The sequence below is a fragment of the Somniosus microcephalus genome, chromosome 1 (assembly GCF_052327205.1).
Source record: "Somniosus microcephalus isolate GS21.2 chromosome 1, FLI_Smic_1.0, whole genome shotgun sequence".
NCBI lineage: Eukaryota > Metazoa > Chordata > Chondrichthyes > Squaliformes > Somniosidae > Somniosus > Somniosus microcephalus.
This window is the reverse complement of record NC_140987.1, coordinates 60,768,717-60,781,347: the sequence shown is the minus strand read 5'-3', so window position 1 is coordinate 60,781,347 and position 12,631 is coordinate 60,768,717. Positions and strand designations below refer to the sequence as shown.

The window sequence follows — 12,631 nt, the reverse complement described above, 5'->3', positions numbered from 1 at the left end:
AAGGAAGGGTATTAGCTCTGATGATGTGGAATCTGTATGGGCAGAGCTGAGAAATACCAAGGGGCAGAAAACATTAGTGGGAGTTGTATACAGACCCCCAAACAGTAATGCTGAGGCTAGGGATGGCATTAAACGGGAAATTAGAGACGCGTGCAATAAGGGCAGAGCAGTTATCATGGGTAACTTTAATCCACACATAGATTAGGCTAACCAAATTAGTAACAATACGGTGGAGGAGGAATTCCAAGAGTGTATACGGGATGGTTTCCTGGACCAATATGTCGAGGAACCAACTAGAGATCAGGCCATCTTAGACTGGGTATTATGTAATGAGAAAGGATTAATTAGCAATCTTGTTGTGCGAGGCCCCTTGGGGAGGAGCGATCATAATATGATAGAATTCTTCATTAAAATGGAAAGTGAAGTAGTTGACTCAGAGACTAGGGTCCTGAATTTAAATAAAGGAAACTACGATGGCATGAGGCATGAGTTGGCTAGGATGGATTGGGGAACGTTACTTAAAGGGTTGACGGTGGATAGGCAATGGCAAACATTTAAAGATCGCATGGATGAACTACAGAATTTGTTCATCCCTGTTTGGCATAAAAATAAAACAAAAAAGGTGACTCAACCGTGGCTAACAAGGGAAATTAGGGATAGCATAAGATCCAAGGAGAGGACATATAATTTGGTTAAAAAAAGCAGCAAACCTGAAGATTGGGAGCAGTTTAGGATGCAGCAAATGAGGACAAAGGGATTAATTAAGAGGGGGGGGAAATAGATTATGAGAGTAAGCTTGCAGGGAACATAAAAACTGACTGTAAAAGCTTCTATAGATATGTGAAGAGAAAAAGATTGGTGAAGTCAAGCGTAGGTCCCTTGCAGTCAGAATCAGGGGAATTTATAATGGGGAACAAGGAAATGGCAAACCAATTAAATACATACTTTGGTTCTGTCTTCACAAAGGAGAACACAAATAACCTCCCAGAGATGTCGGGGAACATTGGGTCTAATGAGAGGGAGGAATTGAATGAAATCAGTATTTGTAGGGAAATGGTGTCAGGGAAATTGACGGGATGGAAGGCCGATAAATCCCTAGGGCCTGATAATCTACATCCTAGGGTACGTAAGGAAGTGGCCCTAGAAATAGTAGATGCATTGCTGGTCATCTTCCAAAATTCTATAGACTCTGGAACACTTCCCATGGATTGGAGGATAGCTAATGTAACCCCACCATTCAAAAAAGGTGGTAGAGAGAAAACGGGGAATTATAGACCGGTAAGTCTGACATCGGTAGTGGGGGAAATGCTAGAGTCCATTATAAAAGATGTAATAGCAGAGCACTTGGAAAACAGTGACAGGATCGGAAAAAGTCAACATGGATTTACAAAAGGTAAATCATGCTTGACTAATCTACTGGAATTTTTTGAGGATGTAACTGGTAGAATAGATATGCGAGAACCAGTGGATGTGATGTATTTGAACTTTCAGAAGGCTTTCGATAAGGTCCCGCATAAGAGATAAGCGTGCAAAGTTAAAGCACATGGGATTGGGGGTAAGTTACTGTCTTGGATAGAGAACTGGTTGGCAGACAGGAAGCAAAGAGTTGGAATAAACGGGTCTTTTTCCGAGTGGCAGGCAGTGACTAGTGGCATACCGCAGGGATCAGTGCTAGGACCCCAGCTATTCACAATATATATATAAATGATCTAGACGAGGGAACTAGATGTAATATCTCCAAGTTTGCAGACAACACAAAGCTGGGTGGGCGTGTGTGCTGTGAAGAGAATGCGGAGAAACTCCAGTATGATTTGGACAGGTTGGGTGATTGGGCAGATGCATGGCAAATGCACTATAATATGGATAAATGCGAGGTTATCCACTTCGGTGGCAAAAACAGGAAGACAGATTATTATCTGAACGGCAATAGATTGGGAAAAGGGGAAATGTAACGAGACCTGGGTGTCCTTGTGCACCAGTCACTGAAGGTAAGCATGCAGGTGCAAGTGGTTAAGAAGGCAAATGGTATGTTGGCCTTCATAGCGAGAGGATTCGAGTACAGGAACAAGGATGTCTTGCTGCAGTTGTACAGGGCCTTGGTGAGACCACACCTTGAGTATTGTGTGAAGTTTTGGTCGCCTTATCTGAGGAAGGATGTTCTTGCCATGGAGAGAGTGCAGCGAAGATTCACCAGACTGATACCTGGGATGGCAGGAATGACGTATGAGGAGAGATTGGGTCGATTAGGCTTATATTCGCTAGAGTTTAGAAGAATGAGAGGGGATCTCATTGAAACGTATAAAATTCTAACAGGACTGGACAGACTAGATGCAGGAAGGATGTTCCCGATGGCGGGGGAGTCCAGAACCAGGGGTCACAGTCTAAGGATAAGGGGTAAGCCATTTAGGACTGAGATGAGGAGGGATTTCTTCACCCAGAGAGTGGTGAACCTGTGGAATTCTCTACCACACAAGGCAGTTGAGGCCAATTCATTAAATATATTCAAGAAGGAGATATATTTCTTAAGGCTAAAGGGATCAAGGGATATGGGGAGAATGCATGGACAGGGTACTGAATTTGGATGATCAGCCATGATCTCATTAAATGGCGGAACAGGCTCGAGGGGCCGAATGGCCTACTCCTGCTCCTATCTTCTATGTTTCTATGTTAATAGACACAGCGCTCTGCTGGCAGAAGTGCATCAGGATGGAACTGACATTCGCTGCTTGGAAAGGCCGTTGACCCCATCCCAGATCCTGGCTATAGGATCATTTTAGAATTCGAGACGAGTATCTGTGCCAGTAAAGGCACAACAGAGGTGCCGGGCCCAAGTTCCAGACAGAAAATCGGAACAGCATAGTGCTGTTCCAATGGGAAGAGTTGGAAGCCCCTATCAGGCTATAGGTTGAAAGACAATTTTTTTTCCCTAGCAGGCAACCCAGGGCCTCCAGTGAAAAGGTGATCAATCCATCTGTACAAAAAAAAAGTTATTTTGAGTTAATATTTTAAAATTCTAAATTGGTTTGCAGTTGTAAAGTGATAATTGCCACACTAAACTAATCGGGCACGTGATTTATTGCTGATTTACCTGTACTCATCTTCTTTGGGGCCTTTGAGAGGCCAGACCTGAACCCACTGCACTGAGCAGGGCCTATCAGATGACAGGCTGGTCAGAATTTCAGGAGCAGCCTGTGAACGCCTCCCAAACATGCCCCCCCAAGGTCTCTCTCAGAAGAGTACAGGTAAGGGTACAGGTTTGAAAAGCACATGCTGCCCTCTCACCCCAGATTGGGATTTGTTACAGAGTGTAAATGGAGCGGATCCATGTTCTGCCCTAAAATCTGGCCCTCCACAGACAAAACTCACAATTTTGGTTCCTCTTACAATTTATTCAAATTAATTAAAAATTATAAAACTAAATATACAAAAAAAATTCTAATGCAATGCAAAAGGCAATAATTTAATAAACACATCAACGATTGTCAAGAAATATTTAAGAAAGCCTTGGACAGTAAAATGGACATAAGCTGGCAAAATGCCATTTGATCAAAAGATTGGTTTCCCAAAAACTGGATGTACCGTACATGACTTATGAGCAAAATAAAACTGATCATACCAGGAAATTCTGCTTGTTTGGAAGATACTCATTACTTATCATTCAGCTAACATCTGTATTCAATATTAACATACCGTAACTTTTTTAGAAATTAATTGGCGCAAAAGGTGAGTGCTGAAAGGGTTGGTGAAAGACGTCCTAGAAAATAGTTCTAAGCAAAGCTTTTCTACATATTGGCAATAATCTCCAAACTGGTTACATAACTTAAATAGTTCAAGGTAAAAGGTTTACAGAAACGAAATGATACGTCAGCAAAGTGATAGACTAATATGAAGTCTACCAAGTACCAGTTTACCTTGTCAATATTTATCAGAGGGAAGAGTTCCTGCACCTTCTCAGGACCAATCACAAACTGTGGTGTCACATTCCAATGTGTCCGGGTCATCTGGTAATGAAATTCATCCACTCGGGTAGGGGTGGTAGCAATTCGAATACTGCCAGGCTGATGAAAGCCAACTGCCTGTGGAAATGTTACCAAAGCAACAGCTAAGAACGACTCCGTGGTTAATTCTGCGATGTCACAAATGTTTTGAGGAGACTACTCACAAAACTTTTCCAGCAAAAAGTCCCCACAAAACTAGACAAGAATTTACATGCTGCAAATGTAACAGATGGTTTCTTCAGCAGTTCTACTATTAGCCTGTTTACACTGTCAGAGGCAACCACTCTGAAATTCCAAAAGCAAACAAGAATCCTGCATCTCCAAAGACATAAAGGAACTGATTTCCGGGATTGGTTTTATGTTTCATGGTAATACCAATTCGGGGATGGTACACCGTAAAGGCATGTTGACATTTTGTGAAACTCTTCCACTGCTTCTGCAGTGTGTGAAGGCTGCTGCTGCTCTGAATCTGCCCTGCTTACATTGGATTCAGAAAACTGGCAGCAACACTGAAGCCAATACTCATGCATAAGATCACACAAATAGAGTTGCTTAAAGGCTAGAAATTCCATGGATCCTTTTGCGGGGCAGAAATGCGACAGGGTGGGACCTCCACTCACCACTTTGTCCTGTCGCTGACCCCGTCCCAAATCCAGGGGATTGCGCTAACCCCGGTGAAGAGGTATAACCTCAGTTGGGCCCAAGTAAAATGACCACCAATTGTTTTACATTCCTCTCAGGACAGAAAGGGCAGACTTTGAGGGATCAATTCAGCTTTGAAGGGTCTTCTAATCTAAGGCCCTCCAAACCCCCCAACCCCTCACGCCGACATACCTACCGTTTCTTCAGCCCCCGCTGGTGACCTCCTGCCACCCGACGTGCTGCTCCCACCCGCAAGCCAGCTGCCGCTTCCCACCTGTTTCGAGTGTGCAATTAACCAGGGACATGCAAATGAGGCCCAGGAGTAAAAATCACCCGGCCTCACACTGCCGAGGACAGGACGGTTTGCCACTCGCCTCAGCCCCCACCCGCCCAATTCCCAGCCGAGCTAAAATTGAGACTGAAGTATTTAAAAGTTTTTCTGACAAATTTGACTCTTGTTCCCGACGGAATGGTGTCTCATACATTTTATAAACAATAAAGTGCCATTAACATGTACAGATCTGGATATTTGTACAAATTATTGTCTGTTTTGGGGTGCTGAACTCAGTAAAATGGGCAGTAGGACTTACCGCCTCAGCACTGCATAAAAAAGGTGACCAATGCTCTCTCAGGCAGGCTATACAGGAGAATTGGGCGAGGTATATAATGTGCGGTCAATCCAATATTGCCTGTTTTATACCATCGACCAAAGTTAAAATTCTGCCCATAGACAATGGTTTTCCCCCTTATGAGTGCATGCATCCCATAATAACAAGAGGTGCACTGTCTCTTTAAATAAACTGTCCTTCAAGACTAGTAGAATCCCTTGCGGCAGGCTATATGAGTTCAATGTGGTTGTGAATTCCCAGGATATAAAGGAGGATCTTCTTCTTAGGCAGTCCCTCGGAACTGAGGATGACTTGCTTCCACACTAAAAATAAGTTCTCAGGTGACTGATGAGTCCAATGCGGGACCTACAGTCTCTGTCACAGACGGTGGTTGAAGGGGCAGGTGTGTGGGGTGCTTGGGTTGACGTGCGCTCCTTGCGCTGCCTGCGCTTGGCTTCCGCTTACTCCCGGCGAAGAGACTCGAGGTGTTCGGCGTCTTCCCGAATGCTTCACCTCCACTTTGTGCAGTCTTGGGCCACGGATTCCCAGGTGTCGGTGGGGATGTTACACTTTTTCAAGGAGGCTTTGAGGGTGTCCTTGAAGCATTTCCTCTGCCCACCTGGGGCTCTCTTGCTGTGCCGGAGCTCCGAGTAGAGTGCTTGTTTTGGGAGTCTCGTATCGGGCATGCGGATAATGTGACCCGTCCATCGGAACTGATCGAGCATTGTCAAAGCTTCGATGCTCGGGATGTTGGCCTGAGCAAGAACACTGACGTTGATGCACCTATCCTGCCAATGGATTTTTCAGGATCTTGCGGAGGCAGCATTGGTGGTACCTCTCCAGTGCTTTGAGGTGCCTGCTGTACATGGTCCGTGTCTCTGAGGCATACAGCAGGGTGGGTATCACTGCTTTTCTGTAGACCATTTGCTTAGTGCTGGGTTTGAGGTCTTAGTCTTCAAACACTCTCTTCCTCAGGCGACCGAAGGCTGCACTGGCACATTGAAGGCGGTGTTGGACTTCGTCGTCGACGTCTGCCCTTGTTGACAGTAGGCTCCCTAGGTATGGAAAGTGGTCCATGTTGTCCAAGGCCTTGTCGTGGATTTTGATCAGCGGGGGGCAGTACTGTGTGGCGGGGGCAGGTTGGTAGAGGACCTTTGTCTTACAGATGTTTAGTGTAAGGCCCATGCTCTCGTACGCTTCAGTGAAGGTGTTGACGATGTTTTGGAGTTCGACCTCCGAGTGAGTGCAGACGCAAGCGTCATCTGCATACTGTAATTCAACGACAGAGGATTGGACGACCTTGGAGGCGACGGAGGTTGAACAATTTCCCGTTTGTTCTGTAAATTAGCTCCACTCCAGTGGGGAGCTTACTGAGGGTGAGATGGATCATTGCAGCAAGGAAGATCGAGAAGAGCATTGGTGCGATGACACAGCCTTGCTTGACCCCGGTTCGTACGTGAATTGGGTCTGTGGTGGAACCGTTGGTCAGGATCACGGCTCGCATGTCATGGTGAAGCAAGCGGAGGATGGTGACAAACTTTTGAGGGCCTCCTCAAATTCGGCTGCCCTCAAAAGTTTGTCACCATCCTCCGCCTGCTTCACGACGACAAAGGAGGATAAGGCCTCCTGTGCAGTGTCCCTCTCCTCCTCTCTTATGGTAGCTGCTCCTGCTCTCTGCTGTCTTCCTTGCTGCTCCCTCTCCTCCTCCAGCCCTGAAACCAGCCCTACGAGACGGCCTGTGACTACAGTCTATTTATGAGGCAGCCAGCAATAATAAAACATCAGCAAAATTCTCTTCTCAGCAGACAAACTGAACTTTACAGAGTCATAAAACACAGCAAAAAGCACCCAGAAGTTAATTTGCAGCCTGAAATGACAAACCAGCAACTAACCTGTAAATAGTGCATGATCCCTTTAAATAGCGCTGGTGAAGGGTCCTTCCTGCCTGTTACCACGAGTTGCCGACGAGTTTAGCACATGGCAAGTCAAGCACTGGGGCATAAAAAAATCGGAAAAGGGTCCTCCAAGATGCGCAGGACCCTAATTTGAATGATATACTCAGTTTTTTCCATAGTTCTGGCATGGGCTCTGGATGGCTATGGAGAAGCCTGATCCAATATGGCAGGCATCACATTTCCAGCTTGAAATAAGCATACACTTCCTGCCCGCCATAGAGTCATAGAGTCATAGAGTTTTACAGCACAGAAAGAGGCCCTTCGGCCCATCGTGTCTGCGCCGCCCATCCATCCCTGTCCAGTCTAATCCCATTTTCCAGCATTTGGTCCATAGCCTTGTATGCAATGGCATTTCAAGTGCTCATCCAAATGCTTCTTGAATGTTGTGAGGGTTCCTGCCTCCACCACCCTTTCAGGCATTGAGTTCCACATTCCAACCACCCTCTGGGTGAAAAAGTTCCTCCTCAAATCCCCTCTAAATCTCCTGCCCCTTACCCTGAATCTATGCCCCCTTGTTATTGACCCCCCCACTAAGGGGAAAAGTTCCTCTTTATCTACCCTATCTATGCCCCTCATTATTTTTTACACCTCAATCAGGTCCCCCCTCAGCCTTCTCTGCTCCAAGGAAAACAACTCCAGCCTGTCCAGCCTCTCTTCATAGCTGAGGCGCTCCATCCCAGGTAACATCCTGGTGAATCTTCTCTGCACCCTCTCCAAAGCAATCACATCCTTCCTATAGTGAGGCGACCAGAACTGCACACAGTACTCCAGCTGTGGCCTCACCAGCGTTTTGTACAGCTCCATCATAACCTCCCTGCTCTTATATTCTATGCCTCGGCTAATGAAGGCAAGTATCCCATATGCCTTTTTAACCACCTTATCTACCTGCTCCGCTGCCTTCAGGGATCTATGTACATGTACACCAAGGTCCCTCTGACCCTCTGTACTTCCTAGGGTCCTACCACTCATTGTGTATTCCCTTGCCTTATTTGTCCGTCCAAAATGCATCACCTCGCACTTTTCAGGGTTAAATTCCATTTGCCACTTTTCCGCCCATCTGACCAACCCGTTTATATCGTCCTGTAGCCGGAGGCTTTCCTCCTCGCAATTTACCACCCCACCAATTTTCGTGCAATCTGCGAACTTACTGATCATACCTTTTACATTTTCATCCAAATCATTTATGTAGATCACAAACAATAAGGGACCCAGCACCGATCCCTGAGGTACCCCACTGGACACAGGCTTCCAGTCACAAAAGCAACCTTCGACCATCACCCTCTGCCTCCTGCCACTCAGCCAGTTTAGGATCCAACGCGCCAAGGCACCCTGGATCCCATGGGCTCTTACCTTCTTGACCAGTCTCCTATGCGGGACTTTGTCAAAAGCTTTACTGAAGTCCATGTACACCACATCCACAGCATTTCCCTCATCCACCCCACTAGTCACCCCCTCGAAAAATTCGATCAGATTTGTTAGACATGATTTACCCTTAACAAAGCCATGCTGACTATCCCCGATTAATCCTTGCCTCTCCAAGTGGAGATTAATTTTGTCCCTCAGAATTTTTTCCAATAATTTCCCCACCACAGATGTTAGACTCACTGGCCTGTAATTCCCTGGTTTATCCCTGCTACCCTTCTTGAATAATGGTACTACGTTAGCTGTTCTCCAGTCCTCTGGTACATCCCCTGTGGCCAGAGAGGTTCTGAAAATTAGTGTCAGAGCCCCTGCAATCTCCTCCCTTGCCTCCCACAGCAGCCTGGGATACATCTCGTCCGGGCCTGGGGATTTATCCACTTTTTGGCCCGCTAAAACCGCTAGCACCTCCTCCCTCTCGATGCTAATATGTTCAAGTATGTCACAGTCCCCTTGCCCGATTTCTATGTCTGCATCGTCTTTCTCCATAGTGAACACAGATGCAAACAATTCATTTAAAACCCCGCCTACATCCTCTGGCTCTACACACAGATTGCCACTTTGGTCCCTAATGGGCCCTACCCTTTACCTGGTTATCCTCTTGCCCTTAATATACTTATAAAACATCTTAGGATTTTCCTTTATTTTGCTCGCCAGTGTTATTTCATGGCCCCTCCTCGCCCTCCTAATTTCTTTTTTAAGTATGCCCCTGCACTTTTTATACTCCTCTAGGGCTTCTTCTGTCTTTAGTCTTTTGTAACTGCCAAAAGCCCCCCTCTTATTTCTAATGCATTTTTGTATATCCCTTGTCATCCAAGGTTCCCTTTGCTTGTTGGTCCCACCCTTGACCTTTACAGGAACATGTTGGCGTTGTACTCTCTCTATTTCCCTTCTGAAAGTCTCCCACTGTTTTGATGTGGATTTTCCTATAAGCAGCTGCTCCCAGTCCACTTTGGCCAGATCCTGCCTTATCATATTAAAATCGTCCTTCCCCCAATTTAGAACCCTTATTTCCGGGCCGTCTTTGTCTTTTTCCATGACCACCTTAAATCTCACCGAATTATGGTCACTGTCGCCAAAATGCTCTCCTACTGACACTTCCACCACTTGCCCGGCTACATTCCCCAGAATTAGGTCCAGTACCGCCCCCTCTCTTGTAGGACTTTCTACATGTTGGCTCAAAAAGCTCTCCTGGATGCACTTTAAGAATTCTGCACCCTCTAAGCCTTTCACACTCTGACTGTCCCAATTTATATTGGGGAAGTTGAAATCCCCCACTATTATTACCCTATTATTTTCGCACTTCTCTGAGATTTGCCTACATATCTGTTCCTCTATCTTCCCCTGACTGTTTGGGGGCCTATAGTACACTCCCAGCAAAATGCTTGCCCCCTTTTTGTTTTTAAGTTCTACCCATATGGCCTCATTAGAGGAACCCGCTAATATATCATCCCTCCTTACAGCAGTAATTGACTCCTTAATTAATATTGCAACACCCCCTCCCCTTTTACACCCCCCTCTGTCTCGCCTGAAGATTCTATACCCCGGAATATTGAGCTGCCAGTCCTGACCCTCCCTCAACCATGTCTCCGTGATAGCAACAATATCGTACTCCCATGTGTTCAACAACAACTTCAGTTCATCCACCTTATTTGCAAGACTCCTTGCATTAAAATAAATGCCTTCCAGCCCTGCCATATTCTCTTTTGCCTTCACATATTTGCTCTGCCTTCCCAGCTGACTTGTTTTTCCCTCTGTATTTGGCCGTAAATCACCCCCTACTATAGCTCCACTCTGTACCCCAACCCCCTGCCAAGTTAGTTTAAACCCTCCCCAGCAGTGCTAGCAAACCTCCCCGCAAGGATATTGGTTCCCCCCTGGTTCAGGTGTAAACCGTCCGACTTGTACAAGTCCCACCTTTCCCAGAAGCAGACCCAGTGATCCAGGAAACTAAAGCCCTCCCCCCTGCACCATCCCTTTAGCCACACATTCATCTGTTCTATCTTCCTATTCCTATACTTACTAGCACGTGGCACCGGGAGTAATCCAGAGATTACAACCTTTGAGGTCCTGCTCCTTAATCCTTCACCTAGCTCCCTAAATTCTTGCTGCAGGACCTCATCCCTCTTTTTACCTATGTCGTTGGTACCAATGTGGACCACGACCACTGGCTGTTCTCCCTCCCCCTCCAGAATGCCCTGCAGCCGCTCAGTGACATCCTTGACCCTGGCACCAGGGAGGCAACAAACCATCCTGGATTCACGTCTACGGCCACAGAAACGCCTATCTGTTCCCCTTACTATAGAATCCCCTACCACTATTGCTCTCCCACTCTTTTTCCCCCCTTCCTGGGCAGCAGGAGCACCCCCAGTGCCAGGAAGTTGGCCGCTGCTGCCTTCCCCTGGTGAGTCATCCCCCTCAACAGTATCCAAAGCGGTATACTTGTTTGAAAGGGGGATGTCCGCAGGGGTTCCCTGCACTACCTGCCTGCCTTTGTTGCTCCGCCTGATGGTCACCCCCTGTGCTGCCCTACCCTGAGGCGTGCACAACTCGCTAAACGTGTTATCCACGAGCCTTTCAGCATCGCGCATGCTCCAAAATTCATCCACCCGCAGCTCGAGCGCCGCAATGCGGTCTACAAGTAGCTGCAGCTGGATGCATTTCCTGCACACATGGTCATCAGGGACACTGGCAGCATCCCTGACTTCCCACATAGAGCAGGAGGAGCAGAGCACGGGTCTGAACTCTCCTGCCATGACTTACCCCTTTAATTTCTTTAAAAATTTATTCAATACCCCAGTTACAGGTATGCTCTAGGGCGCTTTATTTACCAACTATCCCCACTACACCACAGAAATTTAACACCACAGAATTCAAGCTTGTATTGAAAAAAGAGAAATACTCACCAACCAATCACCTACCTGCTCCCTGGTGACGTCACACACTGATTACTTTTTACCTCTCTCCCCGCTGCTGAGTTGGTCGGGCCTCGCCTCTCCCCGGTTTTTATACCGGTCTCACCACACTGCTCCCGACTGGTCTCGGGCCTCGCTGGTCGCCGGGTTTTCTCCCGAGCTCCTCCTCGCTGCTCCCGACTGGTCTCGGGCCTCGCTGCTCTCCGGTTTTTATACCGGTCTCACCACACTGCTCCCGACTGGTCTCGGGCCTCGCTGGTCGCCGGGTTTTCTCCCGAGCTCCTCCTCGCTGCTCCCATAACTGATGGAAGGCTTCATGGCCTGTGATTTCCTTAATCATCCCTATGCTCCTTTCTAAATATTTGTGTAATGTTAACTATTTTCCAATTTGTGGGCACTACTGTTTCTAATGAGAGTGGCAAGGATGTGATTGATTTTACTAGTGACTTCTTTAATTATTCTTGTATGATGGCCATCCACACCTGGTTCCTTTATCTTCCTCAATCTATCAGTGATCACCTTATTTTTCTATTTCCTTTACTACTTCCTCCACACCTGTGAAATGTTCAATTGCACCACCCTTTCCTTTCATAAAATCAAAGAAATTTACAGCATGGAAGGAGGCCATTTCGGCCCATCGTGTCCACGCCGGCCAACAAAGAGCTATCCAGCCTAATCCTACTTTCCAGCTCTTGGTCCGTAGCCCTGTAGGTTATAGGTTACGGCACTTCAAGTGTACATCCAAGCAATTTTTAAATGTGATGAGGGTTTCTGCCTCTACCACCCTTTCAAGCAGTGAGTTCCAGACCCCCACCACCCTCTGGATGAGGAAATTTCCCCTCAAATCCCTTCTAATTACTTTAAATCTGTGCCCCCTGGTTATTGATCCCACTGCTAAGGGAAATAGGTCCTTCCTATCCACTCTATCTAGGCCCCTCATAATTTTATACACCTCAATAAGGTCTCACCTCAGCCTCCTCTGTTCCAAAGGAAACAGACCCAGCCTATCCAATCTTTCCTCATAGCTAAAATTCTCCAGTCCAGACAACATCCTCGTAAATCTCCTCTGTAACCTCTCTAGTGCAATCACATCC

The 12,631-nt window shown here is 46.7% G+C and overlaps 1 protein-coding gene across 5 annotated transcripts in view; it reads right to left on the bottom strand.

Annotated features, from left to right (window-relative positions):
• The window catches only part of dmgdh (dimethylglycine dehydrogenase), a 169,396-nt gene that overhangs the window by 141,052 nt on the left and 15,713 nt on the right, over positions 1-12,631 (bottom strand). For all 5 annotated transcript variants that reach the window (XM_085982273.1, XM_085982283.1, XM_085982306.1 and 2 more), the window contains exon 4: positions 3,912-4,076. In XM_085982273.1, the coding sequence (XP_085838399.1) occupies positions 3,912-4,076 (165 nt within the window). The remainder of the gene's footprint in view (positions 1-3,911; positions 4,077-12,631) is intronic.